Source organism: Nematolebias whitei, chromosome 6, assembly GCF_014905685.2.
Source record: "Nematolebias whitei isolate Nwh7 chromosome 6, NemWhi1, whole genome shotgun sequence".
In the NCBI taxonomy this organism is placed as follows: domain Eukaryota; kingdom Metazoa; phylum Chordata; class Actinopteri; order Cyprinodontiformes; family Rivulidae; genus Nematolebias; species Nematolebias whitei.
In genome coordinates, this window is record NC_056503.1 from 29723754 (window position 1) to 29747968 (window position 24215).

General features: G+C 41.6%; 2 protein-coding genes across 2 annotated transcripts in view; one reads left to right on the forward strand and one right to left on the reverse strand.

Annotated features, from left to right (window-relative positions):
- rsrc1 (arginine/serine-rich coiled-coil 1) overlaps positions 1-15676 on the reverse strand; it is a gene marked incomplete in the record, with an annotated part of 180123 nt that extends 164447 nt beyond the window's left edge. The window contains 3 exon segments of the mRNA XM_037677500.1: positions 9318-9440; positions 14969-15154; positions 15597-15676. Of these exon segments, the coding sequence (XP_037533428.1) occupies positions 9318-9440; positions 14969-15135 (290 nt within the window).
- A 1844-nt stretch (positions 15677-17520) lies between these two features.
- On the forward strand, positions 17521-24007 carry shox2 (short stature homeobox 2). Its single transcript, XM_037678167.1, has 5 exons — positions 17521-18110; positions 19352-19560; positions 22233-22290; positions 22395-22483; positions 23372-24007. Exons 1-5 carry the CDS (start codon positions 17810-17812, stop codon positions 23663-23665), a joined length of 951 nt encoding a protein of 316 aa, XP_037534095.1. The 5' UTR covers positions 17521-17809; the 3' UTR covers positions 23666-24007.
- Positions 24008-24215: the final 208 nt, after the last annotated feature.

Here is a 24215-nt window from a genome sequence, read left to right on the forward strand (position 1 = left end):
GGGTGGCTGTGGCTGAGTGGTTAGAGCAATCGTCCTCCAATGCAAGAGTTGGAGGTTCGAATCTGCCAGCAGTCACATGCTGAAGTGTCCCTGGGCAAGACACTGAACCCCTCGTAGCCTCTGATGTGTGTCCCATGGATGTATGAATGTGATAAAACTCTGATTAGTCTCTGTAGAATGATTTGTTCAATTAGCTTTGTACAGATCTAGTAGAGTGCTGTATGAATGGGTAAATGAGGACACAGATTGTGTTGTAAAGTGCTTTGAGTATCTTGAAATAAGATAGAAAGGCGCTATATAAGTACAGTCCATTTACCATTACTGTTTTTCTGTTACATTTTATTGTTGGATGTAACTGGGACCTTGTGTACAAAATTTTGTTCCACCACATGTACCACATGTGGTACAAATGACAAATAAAGAAACTCTGACTCTGATCAGTCCAAAAATGTCTAATAAAGTGGAAAGAAAACATAAATAAATCACTTTGTCACATAAGTTGCATCTATTATGTATCACCACTGATGCGTCACGTTTGTTATGCATCACCACTAACCACCCAGAAACATGGGCCGGTGTTGTGCCAAAAATCGATTGGCAGCCAAAAGGCGGCCACGGGAGCATGCACGGGAAGACTTTAACAAGAATTTAACAAGATTAACTCTTAAAAACGATTATTTGTTTGCTCGACATTATAGCAAAGGTGTGTCTCAGTTGAACTTTTCCTTAATAAATGCACTTGAATGGTCAGATCAGCTGCATTTCTCCTGGGCGGCGCGGTGAAATGCAGCTGATTTGACGTTTGCTCCAGGAGTTCCGGAGCGAGACAAAGGTGGCTTTGTATGGCAAGCAAAGTGTCTCATTAATAGTCACTTTTACTTATTAATAAGATACTTGACTTGCCATATTAGTCGAGCACCCTCTAGTGGCAGAAAATGGTAGTGTTCAATATTTTCCATGTCAGAATGAATGAAATCGTCAGATCTCAGCCAAAAATTGGTTTATAAATATGGACAAAAAATAAAATAAGTCTCTTTTATGCATGTATAAGTCGCAGGGCATGCAAATTTATGCAAAAAGATGCAACTTATACAGCAAAATATGAAGTAAACAGAAATCAGAAACCTTATATCATTTCTGACACAATGATTGAAACAAATGATGCCTTAAAACCCCTCTTTACTCTACTTCCCTCTTGTACCTGAGGATGTAACAACAGGCTTTGCATGTCGTTTTTCCAAATTTGTTTAACAGCTGAATAAAAGAAGAAAAAGAATAAATTGCCGATGTTTAACTTGTCTTTGTTAAAAACCATCGCCTTTATTTGACAGGCTGTGTGAACGAAGAGGTGATGTCTTTTGTGAGGTGAGTTTGTTGTTTGTATGTGTGTGTGCATGCTACCCCGTGCACTCTTTACAGCTATGTTGCTACCAGGGGAGTGAGCTGGTGTGTAGTGAGCCTGCAGGATGGAGGAGAGTGCAATGGGAAAGGGGGAGCTTGGCAGAAGTGAGAAAAGGGGGAGAGAGCGAGAGAAGGGGGGCAGTTTCCTCTGGCGGTAGAGGGAAACACTGCTTGCGGCAAAAAGGGGATGAAAGAGGCTGTCTGTGTCAGTCACTTATTCCTCCCTTTGGTAAATAAAGGTTTCTGACAACAAAGCTGAGCAGCGCTTGACTGGCCTTTACAGCAGATAAATAAAAAAGACAACACTGAAAGAGGGTGAGACAGAGAGAGAGAGAGAGAAAGAGAGAAACAACAACAAACACGTTCAGATCTCACGACTGGAAGCATGTTGATTTTTATGGAGTAGAGAAGACGTAGCTGAACTAAACCAGGTCATCTTTCAGTTTAAATCAGCGCTCCGCAAGTCCGGTAATAGGGGAAGAAGGAAGAAAGGGCAAAATGTCATCATGTGGAAAGGGGAGAAGATAAGATGTTGAGAGGCCTTGAAATAACAGACAGACAGAATAAAAAAATGAAAAAATAAAATAAAATAAAACAGCCAGGAGTTTGCTCTTCAGTTCCAGTGCAACATACCCCATAGACCAACAAAACTACCGGTACTCACAATACACTATAAAACACTACAGCATATCTTAAAGAAGAAAAAAAAGGAATTTAGGAGTTTTTTACCCATTCCTCCTGATTTTATTTTGTGTCCACCAACACCTCTTTTAATGACTTGTGGTTGTTTTATAACAGAAATACCTTTGAGGTTTTACTTGTCATGTCCTCAAAACACACTCAGAGTTGTTTCCCCCAGTAGAGCCAGCAACACCTAAAACCACCTGCAACACTGCACACACACACTTACAATTTGAGTGAATGAAGATATGATGGATATAAATGCACTGAGGCGGGGAACTCACCCTGCCAACTAAGAGGGGAACTTGTGATCCAGGCACAACAAAAGCAGGGATGTTGTACAACTCACCGACAATAAAGTCGCTCACTAACACACGTCGGTCTTCTCACACTCAACAGCTCTGCTGTCCTTCCCTCTCTGTGTAAGAGCTCCACAATCCAGCTCTTCACCTCAGCTCTCCTTGTTCCTAAGCTGCCCGAATGACCTTGTGCACGCTCCATGTCGGAGCAAGGCAGAAAAAGCTATCTAGCAGATGTACGACACCTCGACTCATGGAGGGGAAAATTGCTGTGTGAAGTAAATATCAGGTCATCGCTCAGCTGCACGTGCACAAGCAATGCGCACATATACACACACACGCACGTCTGGTGTTCTTATTTGGCCTTGTGCGAAGAAAGCAGAGCTCATGTTATAGAACTGTAACATCAAGATTGCCTACATCCTGTATAGATGAGTAGGAAACTGTTAGACGGAAAAATGGCCAGACAAGGACTGTGTTAACCACTGTGTTCAAGTTCAAGGCTCTTTATTGTCATTCGCATCACGTGGTACATAAGGTGGAATGAAATTGTGTACTCAGGGTCCCATTTACACCCAAAAATAGCAAAAATATAAAGTATAAAAAAAAACGGTAAATAAGTACACTAAACAAATGCTAACAATACACTATAAGATCTAAGATATATACTAAGATATACGCTAAACGAACGCTAAATGATATGCTATAATATATAAAATATACACTAGATATAAGTTAATCAAATGCTAAACAATATGCTATAAGAGCTAAGATATACACTAAGACGGGGGTCGCCCACAAGGACCACATGAATTGCCCGCGGGGCATGTTCTAAAAATAACACTCATCATCAAGGAGCACCACCTAAAAATTGTCATTACCAGTAATTATACTTTTAAATTTTAAGAAACAACATTTGCAAGGATGTATATTTGAAATGAAAATGATTAATAATAAGTTTTACATATACAGTTTAGCAATCTTGTCTCGGGTCAAAGTTCAGAATCATGCAAAGGCCACTCCCATCTGTGCAGCGGTGCAGCCTCCAAGAGGTTAAAATGGCAGAAAAACGTAAGAAAACATATGTTCATAATGACAGGGAGCAAGATTAAAGGTGAGCCGTGCAAATTTGTTTGTATCAAGCAAGTAGCCCTTTGTATCATTCATCATCTGAAGTAGCTCTCAGTCTCGAAAAGGATGGTGACCGCTGCACTAAGATATATGCTAAACAAATGCTAAACGATACGCCAAATAAGTATTTGAACACCCTGCGACTTTGCAAGTTCTCCCACTTAGAAATCATGGAGGGGTCTGAAATTTTCATCTTAGGTGCATGTCCACTGTGAGAGACATAATCTAAAAATAAAAATCCGGAGATCACAATGTAAGATTTTTTTAAATAATTTATTTGCGTTACTGCTGCAAATAAGTATTTGAACACCTGCCTATTAGCAACAATTCTGGCCCTCAAAGACCTGTTAGTCTGCCTCTAAAAAGTCCACCTCCACTCCACTTATTATTCTAAATTAGAAGCACCTGTTTGAGGTCGGTAGCTGCATAAAGACACCTGTCCACCCCACACAATCAGTAAGACTCCAACTACTAACATGGCTGAGACCAAAGAGCTGTCCAAAGATACCAGAGACAAAATTGTAGACCTCCACTAGGCTGGAAAGGGCTACGGGGCAATTGCCAAGCAGCTTGGTGAAAAAAGATCAACTGTTGGAGCAATTATTAGAAAATGGAAGAAGCTAAACATGACTGTCATTCTCCCTCGGACTGGGGCTCCATGCAAGATCTCACCTCGTGGCGTATCAATGATCCTAAGAAATGTGAGGAATCAGCCCAGAACTACACGGGAGGAGCTGGTCCATGACCTGAAGAGAGCTGGCACCACTGTTTCCATGGTTACTGTGGGTAATACACTAAGACGTCATAGTTTAAAATCATGCATGGCACGGAAGGTTCCCCTGCTTAAATCAGCACACGTCCAGGCCCGTCTTAAGTTTGCCCATGACCATTAGGATGATCCAGATGAGTCATGGGAGAAAGTTATGTGGTCAGATGAGACCAAAATAGAACTTTTTGGTCTTAATTCCACTCGCCGTGTTTGGAGGACGAAGAATGATGAGCACCATCCCAAAAACACCATCCCTACTGTGAAGCATGGGGGTGGAAGCATCATGCTTTGGGGGTGTTTTTCTGCACATGGGACAGGACGACTGCACTGTATTAAGGAGAGGATGAGCGGGGCCATGTATTGTGAGAGATTTTGGGGAACAACCTCCTTCCCTCAGTTTTCACCTAAACGAGATGTATAGCTTACATCAAAATGTGGTTATAGTAGCGGTCTATCGATACGTAGGAATTACGGTTTGATGTCTCAGTTTTAATGACACAACTCAGTATGTTTATCTGGCACAGCAGAGAAAGTATCTTTTTGCACCACACTTTTATCAAATATTGATTTTTATGACTCAACCTGTGCCTTCTGGTCTCTATAGTTTCCATCTAAATACTGTTTCCTGGAGTAGACTTGCTGCATGTGTGCTTGTGTGTTTATAAAAAGGCAGACTTACACAACACAGCTTTCCATCTTGCAGCTGAAAAATAAAAGAAATGTGTTCAAGGCCCTCAATGAAGTACCGTAATTTCCAGACTATAAGCCACAACTTTTTTCACACGTTTTGAACACAGCAGCTTATACAACGCTGTGACTAATTTATGGATTTCAAAACGTTTAGCTTCGTCACACTCAGGCGCTGACATAGCTGCCCAAAACACATCTCTCTTGAGGGGTAGCGATCAATGACTTCCTGGTAGACTACTGTTTGTTTGTTTTTTTATCAGCCGTGTTACAGGCACTGTTCAGAAAAAAAAAACATTTACTATATTTGTGCGCGTTACCGGTACATGTTTAATTAAAAGTAAAAAAATCTGTGTAAATACCTCATGTTACAACGTGAACACCTGCGGCTTATAGACAAATGTGGCCTATTTATGTAAAATTATAATTTTCTTTTTAAATTTAGCAGGCGCGGCTTATATTCAGGTGCGCTCAATAGTCCATAGAAATTACAGTATATACGTGCATAAACTCCAAATATTAAAATGGGTTACCCTAACACAAGAATAACTTTGACCAACTGTATTTTTTTGTTTTACATATACAAAATCAGGAACGCATCCAGTAAATAATCTGAATATTACTATTTATATTTGCGGACACCTTTAATGAAGATTGCTGCTGCAGTTTGAACTTAACTACATCTGTCCATGTTAGCTCAACATCCCCTACACAGTCCTAGACCCAACCACTTCTGTGCTCCCTTTGTGTTTCAGAGATGATTGAGACAATGCTGAACCTGGCTAACTATAGGAGAAGGGTGGGGTTTGGGGGGTGAGGGGAGCTATTTCCTTAAGGTTAAAGAGAGATAATTAAAAGGTCTCACTCTGATTCATCTGAAGACAGCAAACCAGCTATGAAGTTACTCTAGCGTTAGCAGGTCCTTACATTAGCACTCTGCCCTGCTAACTCAACACAACCGTGAAATATTAATGAATATGTTTGTGTGTGCCCTGAAGTAAATACTATCCTATGAGCGCATGCGTCCACGCATGAATGCCTATCTAGGAATGATGTGCTCAGCTATTCTTTAGCCAGTCAGGTGGTAGATGCGCAACACCAGCCAAGCCTCCTCACCTTCTAACAATGCTCTGTAATTGTGCTCAATGAGAGACCAACAGAATGAGTGACTGAGCCACACACGCGTAAGCCCTGCTGCGACCGCCAATAAAAGCCGAGCGTTACAGCACTCCACCGCGCTCACCTAAAGACGTGCCTGTGATCCGGCTGTGATGACAAACTGTGCCGTCTTTGTTGGACTGCATCAGATCACTGTACGATACAGCTGCCATGCTCCACACTGCTCTCCCCCCCAATGGACTAGTTCACAAGCAACACCCCCCCCCCCCCAAACACACACACTCCATGAACATGTATTCACTGAAACATACACATACATGCATGCATACACACACACACACACACACACACACACACAGTAAACCGCACACATGCAGGCACAACACACACACTGCCTGATATCGCCGCCTACTTCAAAGAGAATAAACATTAATGGCAAATAGGTAATCTGTTCCCCTTGTCTGTTTTACATTTCAGGGTAAGATTGACTGCCTCTAAGGGACCTGGCCCTTCTCTGATTGAGGGCAGGAAGAAAAAAAAAAAAGAGAGAAGCAACAATAAATGGTAAACACATGATAAAGCATAATTCTTATTTCAGGAATCATTTTACTTTTTACTGATACATTAGCGATCAAAAAGAAGGTAATAATATTCCTTTACTTCAACCCACAATGGACCACTAAGGTCCCAATCTTCCTTCCTGGAATATTCTGATGTGGACGTTCTTATTCTCATTTCTACTGAATAATATCCCTCTCAGGCCCATCAGTTCTCCCTACTGCTCAGCCTTTTTAGGATTTCCCCACTCAACCGACTCCTTCTGCACTTTTTATATTCTCTGCCAACTTTTCCACACATACATACCCACCCCTCTCCACCCGCCTCCAGTCGCTATCTTCAAGCTCCTCTTTCTCATTCTGAAGGTTGTCCCGGGCTGCTGTGGCCAGGTACGGGGTGGCAGGCGGCGCCTCATATCCTGTCTGAGCATCAATCATGAGCTTCTGTCCACTCAATCCTCCTCTGATCCATCAGCCAGCCTTGCAGCCAGCTCCGGCAGCCTCATCCGCGCACGCTCGCAAAGCACTGACAAATTGTGGCACCTGTGCATAGTGCACATCAGCCTACTTTAATTTCACAAACACACGAAAGGAGCATATGCACCGTTCCAAGAATTCTCGTCGAACCGTTTTTATACAATTGAAAACTTTTTGAATTTTCTTCTAACTTAATAACTATCATGAATATTTGTTACTCTTTAATAAACAATTTAAAGTTTCAGCTCTAGTAATGACAAAAATTACAGCTGCCATCACTTAATGGCACAAATTTATCATAAATATCATTCTGCATATCACTACCTCCACCTCATAACAAGCCCGCCTCACTCTCCCAACGCCAGCCCAACCCACCCGCTCCTCGCTTACCGCTAAGCCGATTACACAACGCTCCTAATCGCAGTGCAGTGTAAGCAAACACCGATGTCATCGATTGTAATTCTAAATCTCCCAAATCCCCGTCACCTTTCATCTCGCGCGATATCGGCGACGCAACTTTCGGCTGATCTTTTAATCACCGGTGGCTCTGTGAGCGACTGCCACCGTACCACAGACAGAAATGGGACAACGCGCGAAAACTGTTTGTGTGATTTCTCCCGATAAATGGCTGCATCGTGTTGCTTATTCCAGTCTGTGGTTGGAGAGTTGAAAGTGCTGTCTTTTCATGCAACCATCAACCGCACGTGTCGAAGCATCTCTGTTGCATAATCCATTCATGTCGAAATCTCTGTAATGAAGATATTAAAACAGTTTTTCCTTTGTGATTAAAATGATCTCTGCTCTCCCCCGCAGCCATACACAAGTAAACAAAGGGCCTTGCTTGTGCATATATTATGACAACCTTTTCTTCAATTGCACATCTGTGCGTGTTTTCATGCGTTTGTGACTGTGTGTGTGTGTGTGTGTGTGAGGGATTTAAAAAACAGAATGGTTTACTGGTTCATTAGCAACAGATTAGTGATGCTAATGACATGGATCACCACACACAGAGACATTCTCTTTTTGTTACTGAAAGAGATACAGGACTTGCTATATTTGTGTGTGTGCAGTGTACTATGTAGTGCAGGCGCATACTCAAAAAGTCTTGCATAAATAAATTTTTCCCCTTACAAAATAAAAACAGAAACAATAATTATTCATCTTTATATATGTCTAATGATGTTATAATTGACCTAATGAGTTAAAAGAAAGCTGCATTGGGCAAACAGAATAAACGGTGTCACACATGCATCAAAGTTCATGCTCAGTAATCCAGGTAATAATCCAACAGGTCCAGAAGAAGTCCTTCGGATGAAGGATAGAACGTCTCAGCAAAAAAAAAAGAAACCACCCAGATGACCTGACTGAACATTGTTGAATTATTATCTGGATTGTTGAGCATGAACTTTGATGTTTTGAACCACTTTGGTAAGGCTGCCTCAGAGGAGTTGACGGGGGAGAGGGCGGGCCCCAGAGGTCATCTTATCACCAGAAAACTGTTTGGTTTTTTTCCCCCAATATGGGAGTGTGCCGCTTGTGGTGGGACTCAGTTTGCTAGTGGCTCCTCAGATTGAAGAAGTCCTTCGGATGAAGGACGGAACATCTCAGCAAAATAAGAAACCGTCCAGATGACCTGACTGAACATTGTTGGGGTGTCACACATGCTTTGCTATTGCTCTGCATCATTAAAACACACACACACAGAAAAATTGATAACAACAAACTTATGCACGTCAAAGCCCAGTTATCCAGACTTGGAACACAAGTTTTCATGTATTTGTGTGTGATGACACAAGATATAAAGCACTAAATGACGTGTTTATGCATCATACACTTCCAGAATGTTTTCTCTTAAACAAGACAGCTGTCACAGCGGTCCACTAGGGGTGTATCGGTACACCAAAGTTACTGTTCAATATGGATCATAATTTAGTACAGGTTCTGTTCAACAAGAAACATATGCCAAATGTGACTTTTGTTTTTAACAGACAATAACTCACCCAGAAGCAGAGACCAAAAAAAATAAACCAGTGTTTCCCCTACCATTATATAAGCGGGGTGCCCCACCCCATCAACAGAACTGATCACCCCACCTACCAAACTGAACCCCCACCCCTGGCACTGACATAGCACTAAGCTAGCAGTGTGCAATACAGGCGCTAAAGGCGCCTCTTCCCTCATGCTGTATGGTGCTACCTTCTGTCCCGGCTGCGTGATCTGTTTGAACGGCGGCTTCTCCCTTTGTCTCTGTCTGCACTTCGGCTTCTCCTCCTGCGAGATGAACTCTGAGAAGAACTGCTGCTGGAACGTCGTCTTCTCCTAAACAGAGCAGACCAAAAAATAATAATTGTATTAATGATAGGGTCCTTTAAATAAAAATCATAGTTAAACTGCAGGACACTGGACATATAACTGGTTCTAATTGTGATTGAGGGTAGAAAATTTGGCTCCTTGAACTTCAGTCGTTCAGTATTTTTGTACGGTTTCTCTTAGTCAACGATCCACTAAAAAAGTTTTGTGAATCACTTCCACCAAAAGTGTGTTCTTCTTACTTTTTCTTTATGCACAGATATGCAATAACAAATTTTATGTTCATTCACCAGTTCGCCAAAATCAGAAATGATTTTATCTAAAAAAAAATTTTTTTTTTAAACTTCTAACCATGTGTTTATATTGTAATCAAACACAAATGTCAATCAGCTCTGATAGCAGCTTTACTTTACTGAACATTCTAGTATATTTCCTACAGATGTAAGCCATGCAAACAGCCCTAAAAGGGCTCCCTCCACAGGGGTCTTTTTTGTTCTCATGCACTTTAATGTGGTTGTAGCAGCATGTGCGCACTTTTTTCCAAAAATAAAAAACAACTCCAACCGTGTTTCTATTGATATCAAGAAGTACGAGGCATTTTAGGGGTGAATGTAAATGCACCACCGTCTCCCTCCGTTCTCTACTGCGCAAACTGTTTGTGCAAAATTCTTTATCTGAAATATTTTCTTTTGATTCACCAAATCCAAAAGTAACCGAAATCTTTTTTAGCATCCACTAAGACTCTTAGTAAGACCAAAAAAAAAACAAGTCCTGTGGGACCTCAACAACATAGAGGAGAAACGGAGAAAAAGGCTAGAAATACAAATAACACAGAGGCTGAACTATCAAACTAGATTTGTACCACTTAGACTAGCGCTGCAAAGACCCATTAGTATTCTAAAGGCTGTATCCAAAGAGCAGAGCATTATGAAATAACTTCTACAGCCGCTCTGCAAAACCACTTCACACATCACACAGAAGAAAGGGAAAAAACACACACACGCTGGTTAACAGAAGCTTTTTTGGAAGGTGGTGTTAGTTCACACATTTTCACAAACGCCTGCGCAAACATAATGTAAGAAAAAGAAAAGCTAAAATAAATGTGAAGGGAAAAGTGATTGTAAACACAGAAACGTTTCAGACGAGCACACGACACCTAGGTTGGTTTTCTTGTCTCTGATTCAACCTCGAACACTTATTACCATTTTGTTCCCTATTTGCATCTCACATACACAGTAATGGTTACAATTACTCTCCTTACATATACATGGTGATTATGTGGTCATGATGTCACCCACCCAGAACATAAGCACTCTGCTGTTTTACCACATGTGAGGTCACTTTGCTCAGCCTGGGAGCATGCAGGTTGACAGTGCCGCAAAACGCGTGCTCTCCTTCATGTCAGCCTATTTAAAGAAACTGGTTTCAGCAGACGCTCAGAAACACTCACAAGGTCTTAGTTAATTGATCAAAATGTAAGGCTAATAGACGAGGGACTGTGGTCCCAGAGTTTACACTGCATACCCAGCCCCACTCTGTGCTGGCAAGCAATGACTTCCCATCAGAGGTAATGGGCCTTGACCAAGTCTCATAAATAATTACCATCAACTGGCCTTGTCTGAACAGCCACACAGAAACAGTAACAGCCAAAGAAGGAAGGAAGGACAGAAGGAAGGGTTGAACACTCAGTAGCTGGTCACGATATTAAAGACAATAATTTTAAACATGTATGAAATATGCCTGAGAAATATTTTCTTTAAAAATTGTTAGTCGTGCAGGTGCTTAGAAACAACCCTCAACCCTTCTCAATTTAACTTGTGTAACTCAAAAGCAACAGTCACCACTTTTTAAGATACAACTTTAACATTCAATCTAGTCCTAATCATTTTTTTTTCTGTATATTAGATACAAAATTCATAGCTTCATTACAGCTCCAATGGTTTTGCTTAAAAAAGCTAAAGTTTGAGCAAATGCAGCCAAACAATTGTAGCTTTCTTTCACTAAAGATACAACTGATGTTGGCTATGGCTTTATCAAAGCTCCATTATTAGTCTTACTGCTTGTTATGGAACTGCAGCCTTTTTATTAGAGGTTTGACTTTATCTAACCAGTAACTAAAGGATGATTTATACAGTGCAAGAAATGAAGATATTACCGTAGTTCTTGATGATGTAGCTACGTGATGAAAATTATGTTTCTTTGAGTTCTGAGAACCCATTTTGTGTACAAGCTCCTGGCAGAATTCTTTTCTCGCAGGGATATATCCCAAGCGCTGTGTGATTGGTCAGAAGTTCATGGGCATGTCATCAAAGTTCATGCTCAATCATCCAGGTACAAAATCCAATAAAGGTCAATCAGGTCACCTGGACAGTTTCTTTTTGTGGAAAGACGTTCCGCCCTCTATCCGGAGGGCTTCATCAGTCTGACGAATCCCAAGTAAACTGTTTTCCCACTAAGCAGTAAACTCCTTTAGTGGACCAACCAGTTTGCTGGTGATAAGATGGTTTCTGGGGGCTGTCCTGTCCTCCGCCGACTCCTCCCAGGCAGTCAGCCACAGACTGATCGACTCCATGCCACGCCGCATTGCTGCAGTAAACCAGGCACAAGGAGCCCCAAGTATTGAGTGCTGTACATGCTCATACTTTTCATGTTCATACTTTTCAAGTGGTCAACATTTCTAAAAATCATTTTTCAATTGGTCTTAAGTAATATTCTTATTTTCTGAGATACTGAATTTGGGGTTTTCATTAGTTGTCAGTTATAATCATTAACATTAAAAGAAATAAACATTTGAAATATATCAGTCTTTGTGTAATGAATGAATATAATATAAAAGTTTCACTTTATGAATGGAATTACTGAAATACATCAACTTTTTCATGATATTCTAATTTTATGGCCTGCACCTGTATGTATATATAGTGTGAGTGTGTACACACAAAAAAAACTTTGAAATAACTGTCACAAAAGACATCTGCGTTTTTCACCAAAACCTAATATTAGTCCCAACATTTATTTAGCAACTAATCTAGATGTCTTTTTTGTCCAAGTACCTGTAATAATTATGTGTTTTGTCATTTGTGTGGCTGCAGTAGCTCGGTGGTTAGCGCTGCAGTCTTGTAATCCTGGGGTTGTAGGTTCAAGCACCTTCTCCCATTCCTCCTCTGGATCATTCAGATGGTCATTTGCAAACTGCCGTGTAGTTCTGGGCTCATTCCTCACCTTCCTCAAGATCAATGATGCTCCACGAGGTGAGATCTTGCATGGCGCCCCAGACCGAGGCAGATTTTCCGTTATTTTGTATTTCTTCCATTTTCTAATAATTGCACCAACTGTTGTTGCCTTCTCACCAAGCTGCTTGCCTATGGTCCTGTAGCCCATCCCAGCCTTGTGCAGGTCTACAATTTTATCCCTGATGTCCTTACACAGCTCTCTGGTCTTGGGCATTGTGGAGATGCTGGAGTCTGATTGATTGAGTGTGTGGACAGGTGTCTTTTATACAGGTCACGAGTCCAAACAGGTGCAGTTAATACAGGTAATGAGTGGAGAACAGGAGGGCTTCTTAAATCAATCAACCTTTATTTATACAGGTAAATCCCATTGAGCCTCGAGGACTCATTTACAAGAGAGACCTGATTTTAACAAAGAAAGATGACAACAATGGACAACAGCAACAAAAAGAAGAACTAACATGTCTGTGAGAGCCAAAATTCTTACTGGTTGATAGATGATCAAATACTTATTTCCCACAATAAAATGGAAATTAATTATTTAAAAATCATACATTGTATTTTTCTGGATTTTTGTTTTAGATTCCATCACTCACAGTTGAAGAGTACCTATGATAAAAATTACAGTCATCTACAAGCTTTGCAAGTGGGAAAACCTGAAAAATCAACAGTGTATCAAATACTTGTTCTCCCCACTGTACTATACGTGTTTTGTCATTTGCAAAATTCCTCATCATCATTACCTCATTATTATAACATATATAATAAAATGTTACAAGATAATGCAAGTGAAACTAATAACAGCCTCAGTGCTGACAATGTGTGATAAAGTTCAGATCTACTGTCAAACAGGTTAAAATGATGGGATCTTGAATGGAAAAATGGACTGTACTTATATAGCGCCTTTCTATCTTATCAAGATACTCAAAGCGCTTTATGATACAATCTGTGCCCTCATTTATCCATTCATACAGTACTCTACTAGATCTATAGAAAGAATAAATAGTGCTCTATCACATTCATACACCGATGGGACACACACTGGAGACAATGAGGGGTTCAGTGTCTTACCCAGGGACACTTGGGCATGTGACTACTGGTGGAATCAAACCCCCCACTCTTACATTGGAGGACGACTGCTCTAACCACTCAGCCACACACAGCCGCCCAAAGGGTACTGAACAGTACATGAAAAACATCAACACTCTGACCGTTTCTGCAGTAACCACAAAGTGAAGTCATTTACGAGATGAACCTGAATGTTATCAAGTTAATATATTCCTTGAAGGAATGCATATCGCCCACTGACTTTCAAGCTAGTGTTTTAAACTAAGATTATGTTGAAAAATAATTTAGTTGTGGCCATTTTGAGCAATCTCTTATGATATTGCAAGATGGAAAAAAAGAGCAGGACTCACTCCATCCAGCTCACGCTCGTATCAGACACAAAAAATGTTTGTATGACCTGAGACACAGTAGAGCGGATGGATTCATCAACACCTACAGTACAAGTTTTTTTTTATAGTTTTCCCCTGCCACAGTCAGACTGACGGCAAAACAAAACCACTGAACCTGGTGCAATAATAACCCAACACTAACCAACTTCACTTGTCATGTGACATGGGTGTAGATATTATCTGCTTTCTGTATACTTTATTCATATTTTTATTTCATTTAATTAGTGTTGTTTCAGTGGTTTGACAATGACAGAGAGCGCTACACAAGAATCCCAATGTGCCTGGATTGTTGGTCTGTGCACAAATGTAAAATAAAGTACTTTGTACCATTGTAAGATGTCACACTTAGTATGCATTGTGAATGACTCTCAGCTACCACCTCGTCAAATTTTAGCACAAAAATCAGTCAAAATGACAAAGTTATAAGCCTTTTCAGGTTGGCTAATGTTGATTAACTGTGACAGCCATCTTGAATGGGTCTGAATCCAAATGTTAGTCAGTTGTAGAGGTACTTTCATTGAAATCTAAACTTTGGTTCGTGAGATACTTTGCTTGAAGACAATTCAACATCTGTAAAAACGACAGCAATTTTGCTACTTATATTCAGTTTGTTGTGGCAGCCATTTAGGAACAAGTTGACTCAAACGCTTAATCGGTTGTCCACTGATTACTTTCTGCAAGTTCCATTCAATGCATCAAAGAGATATTCAATAAAACAAACACATGAACGCAGACATGGGCAAAGACGTTATCTCCCGCTGCTGGGTTGTGTGGAAAGCCTCAGCTCCAGTCTTCCTGGAGGTAAAACACTTTCCATGCCGCCTCTAAAAATGGGGTAAAGTTGTCTCACCTTCGGTCTTTGGAGCGAGAACGGCTCCGGCGACTGGATCTCCGACTGTGGCTGCTTCTCACCCGGCTACCAGAGGAGGACGAAGAGGAGGAGGACGAACGGCGACGCTGTTTTTTCTTCCTCCTGCTCCGACTGTCATCCTCGCTGTCAGAGGAGCGCCGACCCATGATGCTGCTGGACTGTCCGCTGGTATCAAACACAGGAGCATAGCTGCTCATTAGCTACTTCAATAGCAGTCTTTAACACGAATCTTTGCGTCTATGAGTGTATTTTTACATCAATTGTTGAACATCCCTTGCCACAGAGACTTGGTGCACAATCATGCTACAAAATACCTACTAGCATGCTGTCACAAAATAAAACCTGACAACATCTAGGGAATATGTGTGTCCTTTAAAACAGTCAAACAGTCGTAACACTGTGCTCCTAGATGTCCATTAAATCAGCAAAATAGACGCGTTTGCGTCATAGGCTAACTAGCAGGCTAATGCTAACCGGACAAACAATGATGCAGACTGAATTTTTTTGTATTATATCTGAAGCCTTTGGCAGCTTGGCGGGCACCTCGCGACTCGTTTTATTCAATACGCTTCACACGAAGGACGAGAACTTCGAAAAGCACACAAACCTTGAAATGAAAGCCCCACTCGTCGTCTTATAAACGATGGATATTCCACAACACAGCCATGCACGGCTAACGAGACTGTACGCATCGAATGAAAAGGCATCGATCGGTGCCAGGAGTGAAGAGTCGAACGCAGAGCAATCGATTGAGACGCAGTTCTCTAGTCCCCCCTGCGCGGTTTAAATTCCACTCAAATCAGCTGCAAATGTTGCATCAACTTGTGCCATTTTCTCTTTAAATAATGTGTGATCGTTTGTCACCAATAGGAAATCGCGTTATTTGAAAAAGCTCGACTAAAACTCCAATTATTTTACGTTTCACTTTTCAAAACTTTTTTCTTAAAGGGATATTTTCTCAAAGCAAAAACATGTAACCTATAGATTATTTTGTCACTCTGTATTTCTTCATATTTTATTCACAAATAAAAATAAAAAAAACGTTTTAAAGAATGTAGCCAAATCACATTCTGAGCTTCTTGCGTTTCGTTTGGCTCAAAGTAAAATACAAGGATTTATATGAGATTCTAACAAAGAGTCCGAGTTTAAGTGCAGGGTAAAAGTAATTTGCAGTAAACTCTAAAAAAAGTAGTTACAGTATTTCGTGAAGATAAAAAAAAAGAATAACCCAACATTAAGGCCGATATGATGGAGTGATGCAGCAGCTGTGAGTGCCTGATCTAAAACAAAGTGCACTAAACAGATAAAAGAATGTGTTCAGCATCTGAAGCTCTCCCGCTTTCACATGCAGCACGATTAATAGTAATTAATGCCTAAGGTTCGAGCCGAAGCGTCGTTAATAATTAATTAAGTGAATTGTTAGAGCTCGTGTGGAAATATGGAGTGGGGAGAAGGATGGGGGCTTTATATAGATGATCAATAAACAAGCTTAATTCTGCATTAAATTCATCCCGACGCGTTCCAAATCCCGCTGTATCCTGTTTCTCCTCAGACTATATGTTGCCTCTTCATCTCGCTTTCTGCTGCCCCCGATTACACCGCAAAGCGCGTCCTTGTTTATTTATTTGTCATAAATATAGATCTTTAATTCAATGAGAGGAAAGGAGAAAAAAAAAAAAAAGAACAGCGAGCTGGAAACTTTAATTAGAGAGCCCCCAATGGCAAAGACATCGCGAGAGGCGCAATAATTAAGCGTTTATCTGCAATTTAACACCCTAATGGCTTAAAAAGACCTGTGAGAATTAATACGAAATGATATGGTGTCGCAAAAATAGAGATGAATAATAATAATAATAATAATAATAATAATAATAATAATAAAATGGTCTCGTTAGGTCTTTCTTTTCTTATTTCAGTTTTAAAGTATCACAAATAAATAAAAACAATTGATGCGCAGGTCTGTAAAGAATTAAAAAGGACAACGTTTCTTGGGGTTTGGGAGCCCAACGTGCTCACTTGAACTTGCTCCATCTTCTCTGTCACCACACGCGCGCACACGCACACACACACCTCGTTGCGTGTTATTTCCCTCGCCCGGTCATCTCCCCATCACACGTGCAGTGTGGAAGGAGCCTCATCCATGTGCCTCTCTTGTCATTTACAGATTTTTTTAGCCCCACCCCTATAGAGAGAGAAGATGGGGGGGGGGGGGTCCACGACCATCTCTCGGGTGTTTAAAAAACTAACTCAGGACAATAGCAGCGAATGAGCGCTTAATTAAATTAATTAGTCCTTCTTGTCAATCTTGGATTAATGACCAATAGCGGCGGAGCTGCTTAATGTTTTTACTCCTCTCCTCTCTAAACTCTCTTTCTCTCTTCCATATCAGTGGAAGGAGGAGGAGGAGGAGGGAGTGGGGGGAGGGGGGGGGTTACGACCGGCATCCTGAGGGGAGGTAATTTGCACGGATCAAGGGGGAGCAAGGCGCTGCAAAGTATAAATAGTGTGACTTCAATAGGAGGATCACCAGCAGGTTTCCAAACTCCGCCATACCAAAAGGGAGGAGAGGAATAAGAAGCTGCATCTGTGTGTTTATCTTTTTTATTAATATTATTATTATTTTTTTTTATACATGTAGAGATACATATATTTCATCCACAGTTGCAACACCTTGTGTCATTTTCAAGGGGTCCACTTTTCTAAATTATTTTATTTTTTACGACAAAAACAAAAAAAAACAAAAAAAGGAAAAGAAAGACGGACCGCTGATGTCTCCTGCTGCCGCCGCGGAGCACAGGGAGAGTGTGTGAGCGCGTGTGCATGGTGCGTGTGTTTGTCTTTTCCCCGAGAGGAGAGGAAGAAGTGATGGAAGAGCTCACCGCTTTCGTGTCCAAGTCTTTCGACCAGAAAGTGAAGGAGAAGAAGGAGGTGATCACCTACAGGGAGGTGCTGGAGACCGGCGCGGCGCGCGCGGGGAGCAGGGAGCCTTTATCAGCGGAGCCGGGGAGCAGGGAGGAGGCGGCCGCGCTCACCCGGAGCGTGGCGCTCTCTCCGGGCAGGGAGACGGACATGCTCGGCCCGGAGAGGATCAGGGACTCCGGGAGCCCCAAACTCGTTGACGGTAAGGGCGGTGTGAGAGGGGGGGAGTGGGGGGGGGGGGGGGTCTGCAGTCTTCATGGACAAAGAAAATTATTATTTGTAAACCCTTTTTTTTTTTTCAAGCTCTCAAGATTCATTCAACCTTTATTTAGACAAGATCCAGCTTTAATAGCGAGCGATCTAACGCGCGAACACAGGAAATAATAATATTCTTCATGGCAAAAATACCTTCAGTCATTTGTTTTATTTGTTTTATTTAATATCCTTAAAATGTAAAACATGTTTGTTTGTTTTTTAAATTAAATATCACAGCAAATTAAACCCGAAAAAAAGGTCGACACAATATAAACACTCCCTGTACAAAAATTGTATTTTGATAATTATAGTGCTAAATTATTAATATTTTGTACCGACAATAATACATTGATTTATCCAAAGTGGCTCAGCCTATAATAAAACAAATCTGCTTATTATGACACAAAACTTTGGCTCAGAAATGATTTGCTTAAGCCATATTTCTGAATTCTTTTAGAGATTGGAGGTGTGAATTAAATTTTAAAAAGTCGCAAACATCTGTTTCCAGATGTGAACTCGCATCACGCAGGCACCTCGGTTAAGATCATTCGAATACAAAAAAAAGGCTTCAGGTGGAAGAATTGTTTCTTTTTTTTATATATATCTTAAATAAATCAAGGCCTTGCTGAACGCCACCCTTTAATAAATCCGATTTATAAATGGACAAGGGGGGGGGACCTAAAAATAAAATGTGAACAATTTGACAGTTTAAGGCAAAAGAGACGCTGTTCTTCAGATCGTGCACGACTTAAATGTGGCAACATGCTGCAGATATCTCAAGAGTTGGGTGGCTTGTTAAAAAAACAACAAAAAAAAAAAAACGTGACATCTGTTCGTCATGGGCAGCGAGCTTTAAACGCGGAGCAGCGACAAGCATGTATCACACATCCAGCAGTAGCTGCAGCCTTGCATATTTATAAGCAGTTAATAATTAAAGAGCTTTATGTAGCTCGACAAAACATCCGAGGTGGGATAGCTGTGGGACATCAGAGGGCATCTCTCTCCCTCTGTAACACCTGGAAACATTCACTGCTTCATGCGCCACAGACAGAAATATTTTCAGCATCACATCCAAGAGAGCGTGTTTCTTTGAAATAAAAATAAAATCAGCATCACACATGGAGAGGTCCCCGACCATGATGCTCACTCCCTCCCTCCTCCTTCTCCGTGTCTGTAAAACAACAACAGGCACCACGGATGTGAAAGACAGGAAAGAGGACTCGAAGCCCATCGAGGACGAGACGCAAACGAAGATCAAGCAGAGGAGGAGTCGGACTAACTTCACGTTAGAGCAGCTCAACGAGCTGGAGCGGCTGTTCGACGAGACGCACTACCCGGACGCCTTCATGCGCGAGGAGCTGAGCCAGCGGCTGGGACTGTCCGAGGCCCGAGTCCAGGTAGGGCCCATCCGAACCAGCATAATTAATATTAATAATAGTAATAATAATAATAATGCGAGCGTTTTTAAGATGTGTGAGAACAAAAATGCGCACCCTCATTATCACTCCTGTAAAAGTGCTGTTTTCTAAATTAATCATATAAAATAATAGCAAAAGGATAATGAAGTCGTAAAACTGTTCCTCGTTTTTATTATAAAATTCCTGCTTGGAGTTTTGCATGAAACATTTTTCTTTTTTATCTTTTGTTGTTTGTTTGTTTCTGATTTTAGTGGTTTTTATGCTGAAAATCGATTGGGTTTAATTCATTAGAAGAAGCTAAAACCTCCCTCTTGGTTTTGATTCGTTGTTTTTGTTAATGATTTAATTGTTGTGTTGGTCGCTGCTTGAGTCATTTTAAAGATGAAAACGACACAATCGAAGATAAAACAGGTTATCTGTGGAATGAGGCAGCTGGAATGGAGTTTCCCAGATATCATTAGAAACGCGGGTATGCACTCAATGTAAACAAATGACTATCTGCTTACTTTGCTCAACAAATCTAAGTGTCAACACAAACAAATATTCAAATTGTTGGACTTCTTCATCCTAAATGGCTCTTTCGTGGACGCTGCCATTGTTGATCTATTTTCATTCATTTCGTCTGTTTCTGTAAACAAACGCACGTGGTGGTTAGTAGCTCATTGCGTCCAATTTTTTAATTTAAGGACACGAGGTAAAAAAAAAAAACTGTGTGGATTTAGCCTCTTTAGGATGTTTCCCCCCCCTCCATTTTCCTTATGACGAGCACCTTTAATCTTTTTGTTGTCCTAATGCAATCTTTATATTTTTATTTTTTTTATTTTTCTTCATTCTTTCTTTTGAGAAAAAAAAAACATTTTTGGAGTGCAAAGCTGTGTTAGTGGGAGCAGTTTTTCATGAGGACAGACCATCTGTGCAGAAACCCAGTCCGAGCGGAGGGAGATGGAAGGTGGAGGTGGAGGGGAGGGGGGTTGGCTCAGAGACATGTCCTGTGTAATGCGATCAGGGTGGGGAGGAGGCAATAAACATGAAGACATTTTATTTATTTATTAAAAAAAAAAAGGGGGGATGGAGAAAAGTTTTAACATTTCATTGCATGCTCCCGGCTCAGGCTGAGTCTTCATATTGTAATATTCTGGAGAAAAAAGAAGTAGAACAGATCTCTCTCCCACCCCCCCACCCCCTCACCCCCCCACCAAAAAAGGATGAAGTTAAAACCAGGCTTTTTGCAGGGCTCTCCCACCCTCCCTCAATAAGGCGTATTGTGTTCCCAAACAAGGAGCACCGCAGCTCTGGGTGTGTGGTGGATGGTGGTGGTGTGTGTGTGTGTGTGGGGGGGGGGATTTGCATAAATTATGGTATTATTTCCAATCCAAATCAGGTCCAGTGCTCCATCTTTAATCTGCACAGAGCTGGGCGCAGACCAACCCCACACACCTATCTGAGCTCTGCCTCCATCACCAACCTGCTTTCATAATAGCTATAAATTATATGTGAAGATGGGTGTGTGTGTGTGTGTGTGTGGGGTTGGTCTGCGCCCAGCTCTGTGCAGATTAAAGATGGAGCACTGGACCTGATTTGGATTGGAAATAATACCATAATTTATGCAAATCCCCCCCCCCCCACCCACACCCCCCCCACCCCCCCACCAAAAAAGGATGAAGTTAAAACCAGGCTTTTTGCAGGGCTCTCCCACCCTCCCTCAATAAGGCGTATTGTGTTCCCAAACAAGGAGCACCGCAGCTCTGGGTGTGTGGTGGATGGTGGTGGTGTGTGTGTGTGTGTGTGGGGGGGGGGGGGGGGGGTAGAAGAAGAACTTCCGAGTCACATGCACGCTCTGATCAATAAATGAAGCCAGCTGACAGGCAGATCAATATGATATTTCAATCATGCTTTCACTGCGGCCTTCTTAATGGAGGGAGGATTAGAAGCAGGCTTATTATATCTGTGGCATCCAGAGCAGATTACCAGATTAATAAATGGTGGAATGTAAAATTGCTTGTCGATTTCAAAATGGGAGGGGGGGGGGTGTGAGCTTTATCTTTGTGAGTGTAAAGCTGAGAGGTATTTAAAGCATGGATTTTCTGCAGATAAGGGTAATTAATTTCTGCGGCCAGTTAATGTGAGTGGGGAAGGAAAGAGGAAGGAGAGATGTTCTCAGATCCTGTTCTTCTTCTTCTTCTTTCTTTCTTTCTTTCTTTTCTCTGATCTCTTAAACCGCGATAGAATTGCAACTCGATATCCAAGAGTCCATCCAAGTCTTCGGGGACACTCATCTATAGAAAGATGAAACCAGCGCTGACAAGGTTATTTATCATGCCCCCCCTCCACCCCCCAAAAAAGTCCTGCACGCTTCCAAGAGGAGTCCTCATGTTCTCCTAATGAGTCTGCCATTGCAATTCCTCTTGTGTTGTTTTTATTTTTATTTATCAGCTCCACCGTTTCCTCAGACCTCTCTTTATGTCTTAGGCTAAATGTAATAATTAAAATCCGGGGTTAAGCAGTGTCATTAATATTGCAGCGCTCCTCAGGGATATTGTTGTTCTCCCCCCCCCCCCCCCCTTTCCTGTGGTTGTTGTTACTTTGAGAGGAATTACACACCACAAGCAGCTGCCAATCAGTGGGTCTCTAATTAATTTATGTCCCTGCAGGTTTGGTTCCAGAACAGAAGAGCCAAATGCAGAAAGCAGGAAAACCAGCTACATAAAGGTATTCTATTCTGTTCTATTCTATTCTATTCTATTCTATTCTATTCTCTTCTATTCTATTCAGCTCACAATTGGGCCATCATCATCTGTGTTCTTTTCCCCTAGGGGTCCTGATTGGAGCAGCAAATCAGTTTGAAGCTTGTCGAGTCGCGCCATATGTCAATGTGGGGGCTTTACGGATGCCATTCCAACAGGCAAGTAACTATGAAGAGTCGACAGTCTTTATATAAAAAATAAGAAGCCCCCTTCCCCCTCCCATCCTATCCTCCCCATCTTTTCACCCACCCCTGAATGCAGTCTTGGCCCTGAGACCCATGAGGGGGAACTTATTACATCTCTGGCAAAATCATGATGCCAACACTGTGGAGAATTAGTTATGCTGTTTTATTTTAGAGCATCTTTTATTGGAGCTCACGCATCATTTGTTGTAGCCGTTGGTCAGTAAAACAGATTTTGTCGTAAAGTTCAAATTTGTCTTGTTTTTGGACTTTCAAACTGTCTGCTCAGTGATGTTAGATTTAATTTAATCATGTGAGTAATTTGCTATGGAAAGGCGTCACTTTGGTGCCTAAATAAAAGTTAAAATGTGAGCTTATATATGGAAACGTCTCTGCAAGTTTTTCCATTTCAAAATTCCAAATTTTTCCAAACTTGTACTTTAGAGTTTATTAGTTGATCTCCAGCGTGGTTTTGATAAGTAAAGCTTGCTTTAAAAGTAGTCGTATAGGCATGCGTTCCTGATTATGTCATAAAAACCCAGTATATTTTGTCTATTTATAAGGTTTTCCATCATCTTTGTGAACCCAATTTTAAGGTTTATTTTAAAAAATGAATATATATATATATATATTTTTATAAGGCAACAAAAATGTGTCATTTTTATTCCATACATTTTCCTCTCCCCATCCCTGGAAAACACTAAAAACAACTTCCAGATCACAGATCTATGACAGTAGTTTGTGTAATATTATTATTGCTTTATTGAATTTAAAACTACAGTCTCAGTTATTATGAGCCTTCAGAAAGTTAACGCATGTTCTCCCCCCCTCCTCCCCCCTCCTCCCCCCATCCCGTCCCTGTAGGATAGTCACTGCAACGTGCCGCCCTTCTCCTTTCAGGTGCAGGCGCAGCTGCAGCTGGACAGCGCCGTGGCTCACGCGCAGCACCACCTGCACTCTCACCTGGCCGCGCATGCGCCCTACATGATGTTCCCGGCGCCGCCGTTCGGGTTGCCCCTGGCGACGCTCGCGGCCGAGTCGGCTTCGGCCGCGTCGGTGGTGGCGGCCGCGGCCGCCGCCAAGAACACGAGCAAGAACTCGAGCATCGCCGACCTGAGACTGAAGGCCAAGAAGCACACGGCCGCGCTGGGACTGTGACGAGACGGACTCTGGTCGTGGGGGAGACACGGGACAGCAGGACGTCATTTACGTTTTCTGAAAGGAGGAGCGCGCGCTTTAATAGAACATATAGGCTATTTATGAGACGGGACAAGAAGAGACGTGTAGCCTACAGAAACGTGATGTTTGGACGCCCATGTGGACTTGGTGGACAGCAAGAATCCCCCCCCCCCCCCCATCTCTCACACACTCCCTGAGGAGGAGGACGCAGCTGGGTCGGTCAACTTTGTCAAACAAGGCGAACCATTCTGCATTTTATTTCCTGTTTAAATATTAAATATCCTCGTTGTTCTGATTCTTTAAAGAGGCTGGCCTCACAATATTCCGAGAAAAAACAACAACAACTTTCTCTGCTAAAAGACAGAGAGAAGGGATTCTTTGAAACAAACAAAAAAGACAATATTCCAGGAGTTTTATTATTATTATTATTTTCTTTGTTCTATTTTCTTCTTGTTGTCCACTTTAATAATGCCTCTGCAGTATTTGCATGATTGTGCGCCATCTCCCCCTCCATCACTCCCCCTCCCCC

Bases quoted from the DNA above. Each gene is read 5' to 3' on its own strand.
- shox2 (XM_037678167.1), top strand. From the start codon at position 17,810: ATGGTGCGTGTGTTTGTCTTTTCCCCGAGAGGAGAGGAAGAAGTGATG. The intron at 18,111-19,351 runs GTAAGGGCGGTG...AAACAACAACAG, and splicing joins GAGCCCCAAACTCGTTGACG to GCACCACGGATGTGAAAGAC. The intron at 22,291-22,394 runs GTATTCTATTCT...CTTTTCCCCTAG, and splicing joins GGAAAACCAGCTACATAAAG to GGGTCCTGATTGGAGCAGCA.